General features: G+C 40.9%; 1 protein-coding gene across 1 annotated transcript; it reads right to left on the bottom strand.

Annotated features, from left to right (window-relative positions):
- Window positions 1-236: 236 nt before the first annotated feature.
- Window positions 237-7,297, bottom strand: il1b (interleukin 1, beta). The gene is made up of 6 exons (XM_069673753.1): window positions 7,240-7,297; window positions 3,857-3,908; window positions 3,474-3,648; window positions 2,420-2,593; window positions 1,976-2,100; window positions 237-779 (listed from the first exon to the last, which is right to left on the bottom strand). Exons 1-6 carry the CDS (start codon window positions 7,272-7,274, stop codon window positions 576-578), a joined length of 765 nt encoding a protein of 254 aa, XP_069529854.1. The 5' UTR covers window positions 7,275-7,297; the 3' UTR covers window positions 237-575.
- Between the last annotated feature and the right edge of the window lie 9,166 nt (window positions 7,298-16,463).

Below are 16,463 nucleotides of genomic sequence, written 5' to 3'. Positions count from 1 at the left end.
TGTATCACGCCCTGAAGTTTCAATTTATGTTTGTAGCATTGCCGTCATGTGAGAGCCATGTAGCTCTATAGAGTTGAAACCCGTTTTTAGCTTTGTGCTTTTTACAGCCGGGTTAAATCGTTTGTTTACCTAAAAAAAAAAACAGTTCTGAATAATATGCGAACAAAAAGCTTTATATGAGAGAAAAGTGCATGTTTAGCCTTGTACACTTTTTTAAAAAAGTCTTTATTCAGTTGTTACAATAAAACAGAACAACACATGAGAAACATATTTATACATATATTTCATATAAACAAGTTGCTTTACTGGAATAAGAAGGAATATCCTGCTACAGCTTACTCTACCACGCGATACATTTCTAGAATTTTATCAGTGATTTGAATAATATAAAGGCAAACTAGCTTTAGTGGATTACACTGAATATCTCTACAACTACTGACAGCATCATCACTCAAGCTCAGGGAACTATTCAGACGATTGCTCCATCTAGTGGTGAGGCAGGAAACACTTTTAAATACATAAAAGCATAATTCTGGATATACTGTATACACATCAGAGGGAGCAGTGGATACATTTTAGTCCTTTTGGAACTGGGTGAGACGGACAGCCTCCTGTCTACACATATCCACAGATAGTCCTTCAGACTCATTATCGGTGCTGATGAACCAGCCGGGGAAGCGGACCGACTCAAAAGTGAAGAAAGTAACGTCGGAAGCTTTCTTGTAGAAAAGGTAATGGGTTTTATCCTCGCTGATATCCTGTAGTTCCAAAGAACATTTCTGCCAGAAGAAAAACAGAGAAGAAATGTTTCATTTTCATTCTTTTATTCATGGAAGAGAATTTCTGACAGTAAGAAAGAAAAATAAGACCGTGTTAGACGTAATTAAAATGAACATGTTGAGTAAAAACTTTTTCAACTGTGAGATAAAAGTAAAAATTACGAAAAAAAAAAAGGTGTACAAATTTAGAGATCAAAAAGTTCAAATTATTTATAAAGTCAATCGTATCAGATAAAAAGTAAAAACTGCAATATAAAAAGTTAACATTTAAGATAAGATCAAAATTATGAGATAAAGTCTTAAATTACAAAAAAAACATTTAAGTTTTTTTTTTTTAAAGAAAAGTTAACATGACGATGTAAAAATTTTGAAAAAATTTTGAGTTAGTCAAAATAATGAGAAAAATCTAAATTATGAGATAAAAGTAAAGAAAGTTAGAAAAAAAATAGAGCTGAAAAAAAGAAATGAGAGAAAGTCCAAATTAAGCAATAATAAGATAAAATGATAAGATACATTAAAATTTCAAGAAAAAAGCCCAAATTTTGAGTTAAAAGGTCGAACTTATGATATTTGCGTAAAGAAAAGGTAAAATAAAAAAATGTAGGAGATTAAAAAAAACACATTTTGAGGTTAAAGAAAGGGCAAACTTATAGATAAAAAGTTTAAAATATGAGGTGAAGTCAAAAGTTATGATCAAAAACACGATCACGTAAAAAATAGAAAATAAAGTCAGAATTTTGACGTAGAGTCAAAATAATGAGAGAAAAAAAATAGAATTTATAGGATAAAGTAAAAATAAAACTTTAAGAATTCTACATTGTCAGTTGACATGATGTAAAAACTCAGAAACAAAAGTCGAAACGCAAATTTAAAAGTTAAATTAAAGAGATTTTGGGTTAAAGAGTCAAAATAAGATATCTAAGATATACGATTAAAATGACAATGTAGAAAAAATAAATTATATGATAAAGTAAAAAATACCATAAAGAATTCAAGACGTTACCATCATGTTATAATTAACATGACGATGTAAAAATGTAGAAACAAAATTCATAATTATGAGTTCAAAAGTTAAAATAATGAGATAAAAAGTTTTTAAAAAATGTGAAAAGTCAAAATTTCTAAATACTTAATACAAAAATATGACATCAAGTCAAAATGAAGAGAAACAATTTTGAGATAAAAATGTAGCTTACCTCCAGGCCCAGCTCCACTTCGTCACCTTTCTGCCGGCAGACAAGTTTGTATGATTGGTTGATCGACAGCAGGACGGTCTGACCGTTAATAGAAGAACAGGAGTACCTCGACATTTTAAGGAGCACTAAAGTGGGAAAAGAGAGAGAGTGAATTAATGTTCAATAAATCACGTCAGTGCTGGATTGGAGGGCATTTGTTTTTTCTCCACTGTGAAAACTTGATTTTTAGCTCTTAACTCTTGTTTTTGCTATTTTTTCATTATTATTTTAGTTATTTACAGAACACCAAACTTTGCCCAGAGGTCCAGTCCTGTGTTAAAGGTCCTTGAATGATTTCACCCCTAAAGATATGTCGGCAAAATAAACCCTGTCATCTCTTTTTTGTTCTGTAAGTGTACCTCACAAGTAAAGTATTTTTTAGTATGACGTATAAAATGATGGTACCTTTGCTGTTTTCGTATCCAGCTCTCAGTTGGTAGGCCTGCAGTTTCAAAGCTTCTGCGGCAAGGACGATACTTTTTTTTGACTTGTCAGACAGGGTGCACTGGTGCTCACTGTTGGCACGAGTGAATATTTTCCCACTTTTACACAACCCCGCGGTCCTCTCCACGATTGTTTCTGTGCAAATATGGAAACAGATGTTTGATAAGCTTTCAGAAAAGATGGTGTGAAATGAGAACAGAGCTGAAGGCATGACGTCACATCCAGACAGACATAAAGCAGCTCAAAAACCACGCAATCATGACAAAGGTAGGCTTTTTTTTGTTCTGGAAATGGTTTATATCGATATCTACGGAAGCCCTGTGGGGCCCTGTTTTGGCTGTTTCCGTCTACCCGGAGCTGTGCGATATGACAAACACACAGCATCACAATAGAGACAGAGGAGCCCATTTGTGGGAGCAGATTGGCAGGACACTAAATGTTGCTGGTAAGTGTTGTGCTTTTATCGCCCTGCGCGTTGTAGGCTTGTTTGCAGCTCTGTAGTAAGTTAAACTTATCGTAGTCAGAGAAACAAAACCTGCGTGCAGCGTTTTTTCTCTCACCATACAAGCACTCCAGCCCAGCTCTCTCCAGCGCCCTGCCAGCAATCTGGCAGAAAATGGCGCTAAGTCAACAACATTTTTTTATGCTTTCAGGAACTGAGAAACTCTGAAATATTCTTAAGAAAAGCTACAATGTTGCTTAGAAAATGGATCACCAGATTTCTGTTTTTGTCTCTCAGGGCCTCCACAATTCAGTGTATCTACAAGCACGAAGAAAAAACCATAGGTCCGATTGTAACCCACAAAATCTCAGTGGGCTTTTGAAGGATGTTTTTGTTCTTCTGGAACCAAAAGTTTGGTTTCAATTCAGCTCTCTCAAGTATTACTTTTCATTATTATCCCGTACAGTTAGCTTTAATATCATACCGTTAGGCACTTTGCCGTCGTGCTGTAATTTTGGAGCACTAGAATTTCGTTCAGGATAATTAAACTTCTTTCTTATCTTAACTACCTACCCTCCATGAAGCATTCCATGATGGCGCTGCAGAGCTCCCTGCCAGAGCAATTCAGAAGCCTTTTAAACCTGCTCCCTGCCAGCATCAGGGTCACCGCACACTGGAAGCTCTTCGGGTTGTGGGAAACCTCCAGGTCCAGTCCCTCATCGAGTGGACTGGTTTTCGTCTGATCATCCTGTGGAGAAAAAAAAACAGAAGAGAAACCAGACATCATCACCACGTCCTGCTTCACACAAGAAGCAGAGCGAGCTGCAGATTGTGGTTACAAATCAACTTGAGACCAATACACAAACACCACACTGACTTCCAGGAATCTCACATATAATTTCAGAATGAAAAGTAGACATCCGTAGTAGTAGTACAACATTTACAATTCATCTTACCATTTTGTTACAGCAGCTGGTTTTATACTCCTCCTTATCACAGTCCACTGAGCTGTAATACAAAACATACCAACTTCAGATATACACTCACATAGTTTTAAATGCTTTTTCTTAGAGAGGAATTCTGTTCCCTGGCCTTGTTAAACCCTGGCGCTATGTTACATTATTTGGGGTCTAAATAGAAGTACGCAAAAAGGTTAGGAATTTCTCCAGTAGATCTACAGCCATCAGCCACGAGACAAGCTCTAATGTCTGCAATGTAATCCTTTGGGGCAACTGCGCCCGATCAAAGTACATCCTCTAAAAGTTCTTGTTTTTTCCACTGACAGGCTCAGATTGTTATTCTAAGTTACAACAATGTTAGCGAGAGTTAACACAAGCAACGATCAAGACAGGAGGGAACAAAGTCAGCATCAATACCATGGAGTGTGGAGGTGTTCATGAAAGAGCTGGGTCTTTAGCTGTTTCTTAGGGCGCATTCACACCTACAGTCTGTTTGTTTGGTCTGAATCAAAGACCAAATTGTTCCAAAGTTGTTTTCCCTCTGGGTTTTGTTTGTGTTCACATGGCAGCTTCTACCAGCAGACCAAACATTTTGATGCACGAGGAAACTGCTCTCTGACTGGAAAGAATTTCCACGTGAGAAAACTCCCTGAAGCAAACAAAGCGAGAGCGCACACTCCTCAATCACACTCAACACGATCGCGAACTTTAATGTTTTGTTGTCGAAATTTTTTACTTTTAACCGAAATTGCTTCGCAGTTCAGTTCTCCTTTAGTTTTTCACTGAGCACTTTGAACACCTCCGTTTTCTTGTGTAAATTGTTTGGTCAGCTCATATTACTATTTCCTCATTGCTCCCGCACGTCTGTCCTCTGCTCACCGCTCGTGTCTCTGCAAATGTCAACACCCGTAAACACTACAATGCAAAGTTTTATGGTTTGTTTCCTGTATTTGGTCCTACTTTAAGTCCGTTTACGTTCTCACCAGAATCAAACCGGACCGTGGTTCGTTTGGAAACGGACCGAGACCCGTCTTTTCTAGTGAACAAGTTTCGTTCCAGCGTTCACACCACCTAAATGAACCGCACCGAGGGACCAACACGGACTTAACAAGGCTGGTGTGAAGCTGCCCTTAAAGGTGAAAGGGACTCTGCGGACCGAATGGAGTTTGGTAGCTAGCGACTTAGGGCCCAGTTGTGTTGCACGCTCTGATAGGTAGAGTCTGATCTTCCTCTTAACACAGTAGTTGCTGGTCTACCTGTGTTTGTGTTATTGTTTGACTCTAAAATATTAATTTAGATACAACGTGCTTTATTATTTTATAGTGCAAAACACAGCCGCTGCTGATCCACCATCGCCTCAACCAGCTATTAGGTTTGTGGTTTTGTGTTGTGAGACAGTCTGTCTCACAGCTGTTATATAATATACAATATACTGAGGCAATTTCATAATTGTATTTGACTTACTCATTTAGACAGCCAAAATATGTAAAATAGGGCTTTCCCCCTGGGGCAGCTGCGGCTCAGTGGTAGAGTCGCTCGTCTCTCAATTGGAAGGTTTGATCCCTGACTGCTACAGTCACATGTCGAAGTGTCCTTGGGCAAGACGCTGAACCCCAAATTGTTCCCGAAGGCATAGATATCGGGTATGAATGGGCATAGATCTGATTGGAGATTGACACTTAGGCCTGGGTGAATGGGTGAATGTGACATGTATTTAAGTACAGTCCATTTACCATTTAAAAGTACAGTGACAATGCAAACAAACCAACCAAGGCAGAGGTAGATCAGCAGCTCCTCTGCTCTGTAGTGTAACATTACTTTTTTTGTCTGGTGGCTTTGAAGGGGGCAACACAATGGCTGATTCTGGTGTCAAAAAAGCATCTTCCTTTTTAACACAAAAGGTAGGGATCCTTTCTGTAATGTTGTCAGACTCTATTCAAAGCCACCAGACTCCATTGACAAAAATGGTGATTTAATCTCACAGAGCGAAGGTGTTGTTGGGCGACTGCTGCTCAGTATTTTGTGTATTTGTGTGTAACACACATATAATGTTGGATCTGAACCAACCAATTAAAACACCAGAGTCACACAAAAACACAAACAAATAACAGAACTGGGCAGAGATAGACAAAAAAGTTGTACAAAGTAAAGTTAGCGTTTTTGTCAATGGAGTCTGGTGTGTGTGCAGAGAGCGATGTAACGTCTGTGTGTGGTTAAAACAGTCATCTTCCTCTGTAACAAAAAGGTCTATCTCTGGAGGGGTCCTTTCTGTCATGTTGTCACACACTTAGAATAACAATCTGAGCCTGTCAGTGGGAACAACAAGAACTTTTAGTGGATGTGTTTTGATCCGCTGCACTTGCCCCAAAGGATTACACTGCGCCCAGCCTGTTTCAAAGCTGCCAGCTGAATCAACCTACTGGAGCAAATTCATATTTTTATTTGACAGTTATTTAGACCTCAAGATATGTAAAACAGGGCTTCCCCCCTGTGAAACTACAGCGTACAAATACTGTTACGAGTAAACATCCTGAGTCACAGTACAAAAGTTTGAGCATCAAAAAAACACAAAGTGTCAAAAGTACAGAGAAATATAAGTTCTATTATTGGACTGTAAAACTGAGATTAATGCTTCTTTGTTGCAGTTAATGTTGCAGCTGATAAAGGTGCTGTTTCTTTTATATACTGCTGGGTAGCTTCATTTATCATTTAGCTTAAAAATTATGTTTAAGCTTTAAATCATTAAAAAATTGTGAAGGAATTTAAGCGGTCAAATTACTGAGTGAGAAGTACAAGAAGAAGCATTTTTCTAGCCTTCCGACCACTCAAAGTGCTTTTACACTACAGTACGTGCCACACTCTCCCTTTCACACACTCATTACAACGTTGCAATACGACAATTTCATTTAGCAAGCGCTTTTGTCCTAAGCAACGTACAGCTGAGATTTAATACAACACAAGCAAAGAGCAAGTTAGTAAGCGGTCATTCACACACTGATGGCAAAAAGGTGCCAATTTCCAATCAGATCTATTCTCATTCATACCCGATGGCTATTCCACTGGGAGCAATTTGGAGTCCCCCCCCCAAGCCCGATTGAGAGACAAGCGACTCTATCACTGAGCCACAGCCGTACCTAAAATTGTACTTAAGTAAATGCAGTAATAGTTTTGTCAAAACTTCTCAGAAGCCAATTAAAAAAAAGGTTTTCAGAAAGGACATGTGCTCATGACTGCTGATAAAATATGTCACACAGATTTAATGCTCCCAGCTCCAGTTTTTCACTCTAGAATTTTCCAGTTTGAAAAGCATTTGGAAAAAAATGATTTAAAAGTAATTCAATGTTAGGAAGAAACCAAATGAAAGAAATCATTTAACTTACTCCGGCAGAGCGTCGAAAAGGTCAAAGTCGCTCATTGTCTCTCACTTCACTGAAGAGCTGTCACAGCACTGCTGACTGCCTGACTGAGCGTCTCTTTTTCTTGTCTCTACTTCCTTAAGAGGCGTTTCAATCACACGTAACTTTCTCTGACGCAAACACCAGAAACCACAAAGGTTTCAAACAGAAGAAATGGAATCTGTCGAACCTTTTCCTCAGAGGAGGTGATGAACTTTTATCGCTCCTTTAGAGAACACAGAACCTCGTTTAAACAAAGCTTTTACAAAAATCCTCTTAAGCACGGCTGAGGCATCAGAAACTACGTCAACAAATAGAGATGGTATGCACCTGCTGTTCCCTAAGTGGGCTAATAATAATAATAAGAAAAATAAAGCATTTATAAGCAAAGAAACAGATTCTAACTTTTAATTCATACTTTCCTTTTAGGGTCCTTTCAAGTTGTGGTTCAGTGTCACATGTTGTAACTCTTGATTTTCCTGGCTGACGGTCGCTTTCCTTTTCAGACTGTTTGCTTCATCTGAGCGTCGAGTTTGTTTCTTCTTCTTTGTATTTTCACTTCTTGTTGAAGTTGTATCTGTAGTCATCCATCTTCTCTTTGTTTGTTCAGTCATAGTAGATTACTGTGGAACACCTACAGAGACTGGAAGAGCAGCCGCTTAGCTCCGCCTACCCTCTTTGCTTTCTCTTTGGAATTTTAACCCGATTGTCACTTTCATCGATCTTTTCTACGTTTGTTCAGCCACAGTAGACTCCGCTCTTGGAGCAGCTCGGCTTTGTTTGATGGCTTGTGACCATCCATCTTCCTCTTGATCACATTCAGGAGGTTTTCAGTGGGGGTCATGTCTGGATTGGGCTGGCCATGACATGTAGAGACAGATGCTGATTTAAGGAACATTTGGAGTGGGCTCTTATTTTTTTATAGCTTTTACAGAGCTGTGTGTCAGCCCTGTGATCAACTGGCAACCTGTCCAGGTGTAGCCCCGCCTCTCTCCCAATGACAGCTGGGATAGGCTCCAGCCCTCCGCGACCCTGAACAGGATGAAAGGTAAAGATAATGGATGAGATGGATAGCATGAGTTATAATGACTTACCTTATAGCAGGTGTTTGTAAAAAGATTTGAGATTGAGTCGGGCAATTTTATCAAGCTGCTGGTTTTTAATACTTAAAGGTCCTTTATGTAACTTTCAGAAAATCCGCGCAGACACTCGCACGCATGAACGAGCTTCTGGGGTTTTAGCCGAAGACACACGAAACTGAGCATGCTCAGTCTCAGAACTCACCGGCTCTGTTTACTCTTCACTGACGAGACGCATTCATGGACCGGCATCATGTTGTCCAAAATCAACACTGTTAGTCAGAATACCTCAGTTAGTATCATGTTCGCTGGTGATGTTATTTGTCAAGCTACACTGACAACACTGACATACACACACAGATGGTATTTTGGCTGTCGTAACGTTAGCGAGCATGCTAAGGTTAGCTAACTAGCTCTAACATAAATACACTGGGTGACTCCGGCATTGTGCTTCGTAACCAAGCGGCAAATTACGCCGGCGAAACAGAAAATCATCAGCCAGGCGGGGCAGGGCGGCTGGAGAGAGCTGGGATGAAGCACTTGTGCTGTGAGAGAAAAAACGCTGCACGCGGTGAGAAAAAGCTGAACGCGGGTTTTGTTGCTATGACAACAATAAGTTGAGTTTGATCCCCAAAAGCAATCTAAGGTCTCCATGATTCGCATGATGCCGATGTTGACTCTAGTTTTCCCCCAGACGTCGGTCACATTCCTGTTCGTTCAGACGGGCTTCAACCTATTTATGTTTTTATTCTTGTGTGTACTTTGTCTTTGTGTTGTTGTGGGTGCCGGTCGTTTGTTAACATTTTCCATCTCCAATTCACAGCTCTCGTGTTACACACTGTGACTGTAGTGGAGGAGACGAGGTCTCAGCAGTGGTACTGGCGAGCACGCAGATATGCCACATCCTCTTGTTTCGCGGAAAAAACGTTGCGACTGCTTTACATGAAAATCAGCCCACGGGTTTTTGGGGCCGACGGAGGAAGTTGGGGAGGGTTTCAATTTATCAGTTCCTCTACTATCCCTTCACACATTGGCAATAAAGAAGGATATTTGATTGATGAATACATGTAAAATCTTACATATAACCTCTGATCATTAATGATGCAATGTTGTCTGTGTTGTCTCTCCTGATACTATGAGCTCATTTGACCCAGAAAATCCCCCCACATCAAGGCTGCAGGTGGTTAGTTTGTGAGTGAAGCTGTGTCCAATCAGATCTGCATGTGCTGCAACATCTCCTGTTTTTGTTACAAACTACTGAGTCAAAACTACAACCTGGGGAAACCCTGATTGTGACACCTCCGCACGCTCCAGAAAGGTCAGAAGAGATAATTGAAGTGTTGAAGGTAAATACATATATAGCCTGATGTATGAAGTTAAATGAGACATTTAAAGACTTAATATGTCAAAGTGTCAGTTATAGCAGGAGAATTATTACAAATCAAAACACTATGAAACACACCGACCTAAATGCTGATGCAGAAGTTCCTTTGGCAGGAAGTGAGAATAGCAGTGGTGGTTACACACACACACACACAGAGCAAAGGTGACACTCGCACCACTTACAAGATTGTTTTTAATACAGTTAAATAAAATGACCATGCTGGAAATGATCAATACTATACATTTAGATCTAGTTAATTTTGGGCATAGACAAAGTGTGTGTGTGTTGCAGGGGGGGGTTTTGCTGCTAAGCTTTGTCCTTGACAGGTTACAAGATGACCTACATCACAAGGTGACAATCAGTGGTGTAGTAACGCTATTCTTATGACAACATCACAAAGAAAACTAGATGCATGAATGAACACACAAAAGGCTTAAAGCTTGAAAGACAAGTCGTGTTCTGCGATGAACGTGCACACACGTATTTTCAGGTCACACACACGGTCATCGTGTTGTGTGTTGGAGAGCGCGAACAGCTGCTTGATGAGCAGGGTCGGATTCGTGACGTGGAAGCACTTTTTTACCGCTAGTTGCATATACTAGCTTTCTTGCGCACAAAGTGCAGAAGCAAGCACCTGCTTCTCTTAACTTCTTGCACCAGCTACCAAAAGGCTTACCGTCTTTCCCTATTTCTTCGATCCACGCCCAGCGCCATTTATTTTTTAATCCTTTATAAATTAGGAGGGCGTCTTCCCCAGGCTTCATGAATTTACCCTCCATCCTACTTTCCTACGTGACCTCTCCGCTCAGGCATCTATGCAGCATAGGACTCGGTTGAAGCACATTTCTCCAAGACCCGCCCCATTCTACTTCTGATTGGCTACTAATGTTAGTTTGAGAGAGGGAGAGTTGTGTTCCTCTCATATCATTGGCAGACGAACTCATGAACTCGAAAGTGATCAAGACGTTTTTCTTCAAATATAGGGGGAAAAAAATTCCGCAGCCAAACGCCGAACGCCGGAAAACCAGCACGGTGCCGGAATACTTTCAGCCCTGACCTCTGCTGGTGACTTTGAAGATGCTCTATTTGGCTGGACGATTTTTTTTAACGACCTAATCCTCCTTTAAAGGTCAATTTGGGGTTAAGACTCGCAAAAAAATGTTCTGGAATCTTTGATGTAAGAAATTATGAAATGATATAAGAATGTGGATTTAAGTTAAATCGTAATTACAAAACTATTATAATTATTATAATCAGTATTTGTAGTAGTCTCTCAAAACCATCTCAAATCTTTCTATCTACCTATCTACCTACCTATCTACCTACCTATCTACCTACCTATCTACCTATCTACCTATCTATCTATCTATCTATCTATCTACCTATCTATCTATCTATCTATCTATCTATCTATCTATCTATCTATCTATCTATCTATCTATCTATCTAACTCTCTATGTATCTACCAGCCAGCCAGCCAGCGCTGTTTAGGGGCTTTTATTTTGACATTTTAACTATTACTTCCGCATCACGTGACAGCCCAAATGTATTCCTTTATTCATTGCGTTACAAATCAAAATAATAAATGTACAAAAAAACAAACTGGACCGTTTCCTTTGATTTGGTTTTGTCGTTTTTTCAATTTTGGATTCTGAGTGACAAAACGAGAAAACGGCTCCGTACTTCCTTTTTCGGCATTCAGACTCTGCAGTAGACCCGGGCCATTATCGCCTCGGCTCCGAGGCACTGATGCCGATCAGAAATTAACTAACCCTGTCTCCGGCATGTTTGTGACGTCAGACGGTGACGCAGCAGATAAGAGACCGACAGGAGTGTACTTCACTGGCAATGGGTAAAGAGACATCTATAAGCGGGTCTTCCCAGGTCTGAAAAACCTGCGTCAACACGCTAAATTTAGTCGGGAAAGAGGTATTAGTGACGTGTTTTCCATCAGCCAGCAGTGGTTGGTCTGCCAGAGAGGGTAGGCGGAGCTAAGCGGCTGCTCTTCCAGTCTCTGCAAGTGTTGCGAGTAAACAGGAAAATGAAAATCCAAAGAAGAAGAAACAAACTCGACGCTCAGATGAAGCAAACAGTCTGAAAAGGAAAGCGACCGTCAGCCAGGAAAATCAAGAGTTACAACTGGAGCCGACCGTGGACGTCACACATGCAGCACTGTCTGGATATCTGGGAAGTGTGCTGCATTACCGTCAAAGGTGCCACCAAAGAGGAACTGAGATCTTCGAGATTACCACTTTGAAGTTGAATTAACGCCAAAACCCTGAAGCGCTGGACGAGTACACCTCATGGCAGTGTTGTATTGGATTCTGGTTCATTTGCAGCAGAAGTGTTAAAAAAACAGTTGAACTAGAGGAAAAGAGGATCTGAGAATACAAAAGGCCGTGACACCTCAGTGAAGAACAATCAGCTTCTCTAACTTGGTTCAAGAGTTCTTAAATAATAAATGAGTCAAACACATTTGATCAAACTATCAGTGACAGATGACAGAGATCTCTTAGTTGCTTATGATTGATTATTTGTAGTCATGCATGTGCAGTTTATTCTGGTCACTTTGAGGCAGCAAAAACAAACAAATTACAGACATATTTTCACCTTTTTAGGTAGAAATAAATGCCTATTTACACATCTGGTACTGTGCAATTTAATCATCAACAGTTCCAGGCCAGACTTCCCTCTCTGTGCGCTGCATTGTTTACAGTCCAGTCAGCAGCTCGAGAAGCGACCGTGTGTTCAGATCAAAGTGAAGTGAAATTCTCCCTCCAGATGTGTCTGCTAAATAAACGCTGTCATCTCTCGGTTCGTCCCATCCCCCGGAGGAGCGCCCGTTCATCTGTCTGTGCTGAGTCTCAGTCTCACTGTAAACAGGAAGTTACACAGAGGCTGCACTCTGGCTTACTGCAGCGGGATGAAGCCCAAACAGAAACAGATTTTCTTGTGATCGACTTTAATTAACGGCTCTTCAGTTTGCTGAAAGAACAACATCATGATGCAGATTAGGAACAACATGAAGCTTTGTCAGGTCTGTCCTCAAGAGGAGAAGAACACTATTTTAACATGAGACGGAGGGCGGAGCCATCATTTATGATGCATTAGAGGGAGTCAGGAAATCTAAACGCTGAACAACTTTCGAGACACAGCGTCAAGCAGATTTGTCTCAAGTTGAAATTTTTGGGGGAGGCCAACAGAAAAGGTGTAAGGACAACTTCAAGATGAACATCAAAAAGTGTAACATAGACTTCAACACCTGGGAAACCACGGCAACCAAAAGGGCATCTTGGAGGAAACTTAGGTGCTGCACTGTACAGCAACGACCTCCACCGCACTGCGGAAGAAGATTGCAGACTGACGGGGAATCTACACAGGCAACGTATTTGAAGCTTATATTCGACACTCGTGTGCTGGAACAGAACCGCTCCAATGTTATTCAATGCTGCAATCTCCAGCAGCCGCGTATCCTCCTCGCGGGAGGAATACGCAAGTAATTTTCTGCTGCTTCATCGACTCATTTTCTCCCACTGCTGCGCGTCAGTGAAGTGTAGAAAGCCACCGACTGCTCTGTAAATACACCCACAACCAAGGAATCCACGTTAAACCAAGTGATCGCTTCATTTTGGCCAACTTCAGTTTCAGTTTCCTGTTGAAGTTATTGATCGGCTCGATGAGCAGGCAACATTCATTTGAAAGAGCAATGAATGTACATTTCCTCGACATGTGGGTAAACCAATCCTATTAAAGGTTGTCTTCTTCTACTGTTTCCGGCAGACTGCACACTTTCTGGCGTCACTGCCACCCCTATTTATGGCCAGGACTTGCAACTACCATTGGCTAACTTTGAGGCTCATCTTTGCTGTATCGCAGCCGGTGAAGTTTGCAAATTAGATGCTGCTGTGATGCTCACGTTCGTCTGACGCAACGGTGTCGGTGTAGATTCCCAGTATGGAGTGATCCTCCACTAAAAAGGCCCAAACTGCACCACACCACCCCTGCTCACCCCTGTCCACACTGCACCAAAATATGCGGCTCCAGAATCGACCCCCCTGAAGACACACAAGGACCAAGAAGAGACAGGTGTACTCAACCCAGAGCGACCGCCGATGATGATGAGGTGTCCCAAATCAACTTTGAGTTATAAAAGTCACCACAAAGTTATGTAACATGCTTCAGTTTTGAGTCATTTGGGTTCGTTGCATTAACCTCACCAAACTGTAACAGCGTTCGTAGAAATGTTTTGCAGCTTCCAAGCTACAAGAAATTGTGTCATAAAAAAGGTGTCAGCAATTTCTTATTAACTGTTCCCGGCGGTGAGGCAGGTGACAGATGGGCACAGCACATGTGTGTCTCACTTCCTGGACCTTTGGCAGAAGTATTTTTCTCACTAACTAAAATCTATAAACTGTAACAGGAACAGCATGTAGAAAAAGTATATACTGTGCAAAGGTTTGTGCGTATATATTTGCATATATATTTATGAACATTTCAGGTATAAACTTTATGGAAAATATCACAACATGTGAAATAAAGTGTGTGAAACAGCACGCACATGAGATTGTGTAGGTTTGAAACGAAGGTCAGCACCTGCAGGGACTGAGTGTACGTGTGCGTGCGGTCGTAGTCACATGTGAGCCTGATGACCTAGTTTAATTTACAGAAGTAGCTGTACAAAAAAAGAAAAAAACCCACACACTACCTGTTCGGCAGCAAACACCAGACAGACACAGTTTGAGACTACGTGGTGATCATGGTGGAGACCAAACATGAATCCAAATGAAAGATGCTTGTGTGTAAATAAACGAGTGCCTGCTAACAGCTATAATATGTCACTCCTCTACATTAAGATAAAATCTAAAATAGACTAGATCAATGTAAAATGTTCCCATCAACGTTTAAACCAAGATCAGCTGTAACCTGTAACAACAGCCACTTACTTTCTTCAGAGGATAAAATAACCTAAATGTAAAGTGCTTTCAACTGAAATACTTCAACCTGTGTATCACCTCCTCCGAGACACTTTGTGAGAGGAGGAAAAAGGAGGATACCTGCATGATGAGAGGCCTCACAAAGAGGGCATTCTACCTGCACCTGAACATCTGTAATGAACTTAATTAAGGACAACTCGTTCAATTTAAACTTTCGTTCAACTCGGGCCAATTTTCCAATTCACTCACACCTCTGTGACATGAGTAGCAGTAGATACAGTGGGTGTAGGTGTTACATTGGGGGCTGACACCTAATTTAACACCTAATGTGACACCTATAACCACTGAGGAGTCACTACCAAGACCTAACGGAAAGTACGAGGGCTTAACCAAACGGAAACCAGCATAAAGGAAGAGGAAGTTCTTGGGAAAAACCCAAACCTGTAAAAGGAAAAAGACAAAAAGACACTGGATGTGGCTCAGTGGTAGAGTTGGTCGTCTTTCACTTGGAAGGTCGAAGGTTCAATTCCCAGCTCAGGCTACATGTCGAAGTGTCCTTGGGTCTCCCTTGACAATTTAGATTGTTTATAAGTGACAGTGAGGCTGAACAGAGAAAGGGGCAGGCCCTGATTAAAAGAGGTTTAATGTAACTCTTACACCTCGTCCATGAGCATCGTTTCCGCCTCAGCCAAGTCTGAATGTTGGTTGTTTGACAAAGACAACAACTCCCATGATCCCATTCTACTTCACTACAAGTGTTGTCATTGTTGTATGCTCAAAAAGTGCATCCAAGCTTGCTGCCTGTCACAAAGAACGACAGTCAGGATGCTATTGTGTGGTTTAAATAAAAACATCTTACTCTTTAACAAAAATCCTTTCTAATATTGACCTTTTTGTTACGGTGAGATCCTTTTTTTTAAAACTAGAAACAGTCGCTACGTCACTCTCTTCAACGCCACCAGACTCCATTGACAAAACGGTCATTTTAACGTGAGAACATAGCAGCTGCTGATCTACCATTGCCTCAACCAGGGAGCTAGTTTGTATTTTTTCTATTGTGTCGGACCAAAACCAACCGTTATAAATCACAAGACAATGCAAACAAACCAACCAAACAAGGCAGAGGTGGACTAACCGCTCCAGTGTACTGACAGGTAAAATTTCCATTTTTGTCAATGGAGTCTGGTGGCTTTAAGGGGGAAACGCAATGGCTGATTCTGGTGTCAAAAAAGCATCTTACTCTTAAGCAAAAAGGTCCGTCTCTGTAGGGATCCTTTCTGTAATGTTGTCAGACACTAAGAATAACAATCTGAACCTGTCAGTGACAAAAACAAGCAATTTTAGTCGATGAACTTTAAAAGGTTACAGTCGCCCCAAAGGATTGCATTGAAGCCATCACCATCAGCCATTCCAAACTTTTTGTACCTGTTGATTATTTAGCACCCAAAAGAGGTAAAAAGAGGAGAGACCAGGTTTAAGTACAACAGAATTCCCCTTTAAATTCAGTCTTAAAGGGGCCATATCTTTGGAATGGATATTCTCATATTTTCATGGGTTTCACACTTCTGGGTGTTTATTGCTCACAGTGAAAAAGTGAAAACTGCATTATTCCATGTTTTTCCAGAATTACGATTTTTTACAAAGGTCGCCTCTGAAACGGGCCGTTCAGAACAGCTGCAGGTTTCTACAAAGAACCTTGCTTTCACTGAAATCGTCATTCACCGGCGACTCTGGCTCGTACATACAAGGCCGAATAACCGATCCTAGAGCAGCCATGTTTTCTACAACTTTGGAGTGACAGTGCAGTGCCGG

The sequence above is a fragment of the Semicossyphus pulcher genome, unplaced genomic scaffold (genome assembly GCF_022749685.1).
Source record: "Semicossyphus pulcher isolate SPU_LCO1_2020_fin unplaced genomic scaffold, fSemPul1.0.p SCAF_22, whole genome shotgun sequence".
In the NCBI taxonomy this organism is placed as follows: domain Eukaryota; kingdom Metazoa; phylum Chordata; class Actinopteri; order Labriformes; family Labridae; genus Semicossyphus; species Semicossyphus pulcher.
This window is presented reverse-complemented; position numbering and strand designations above follow the sequence as displayed.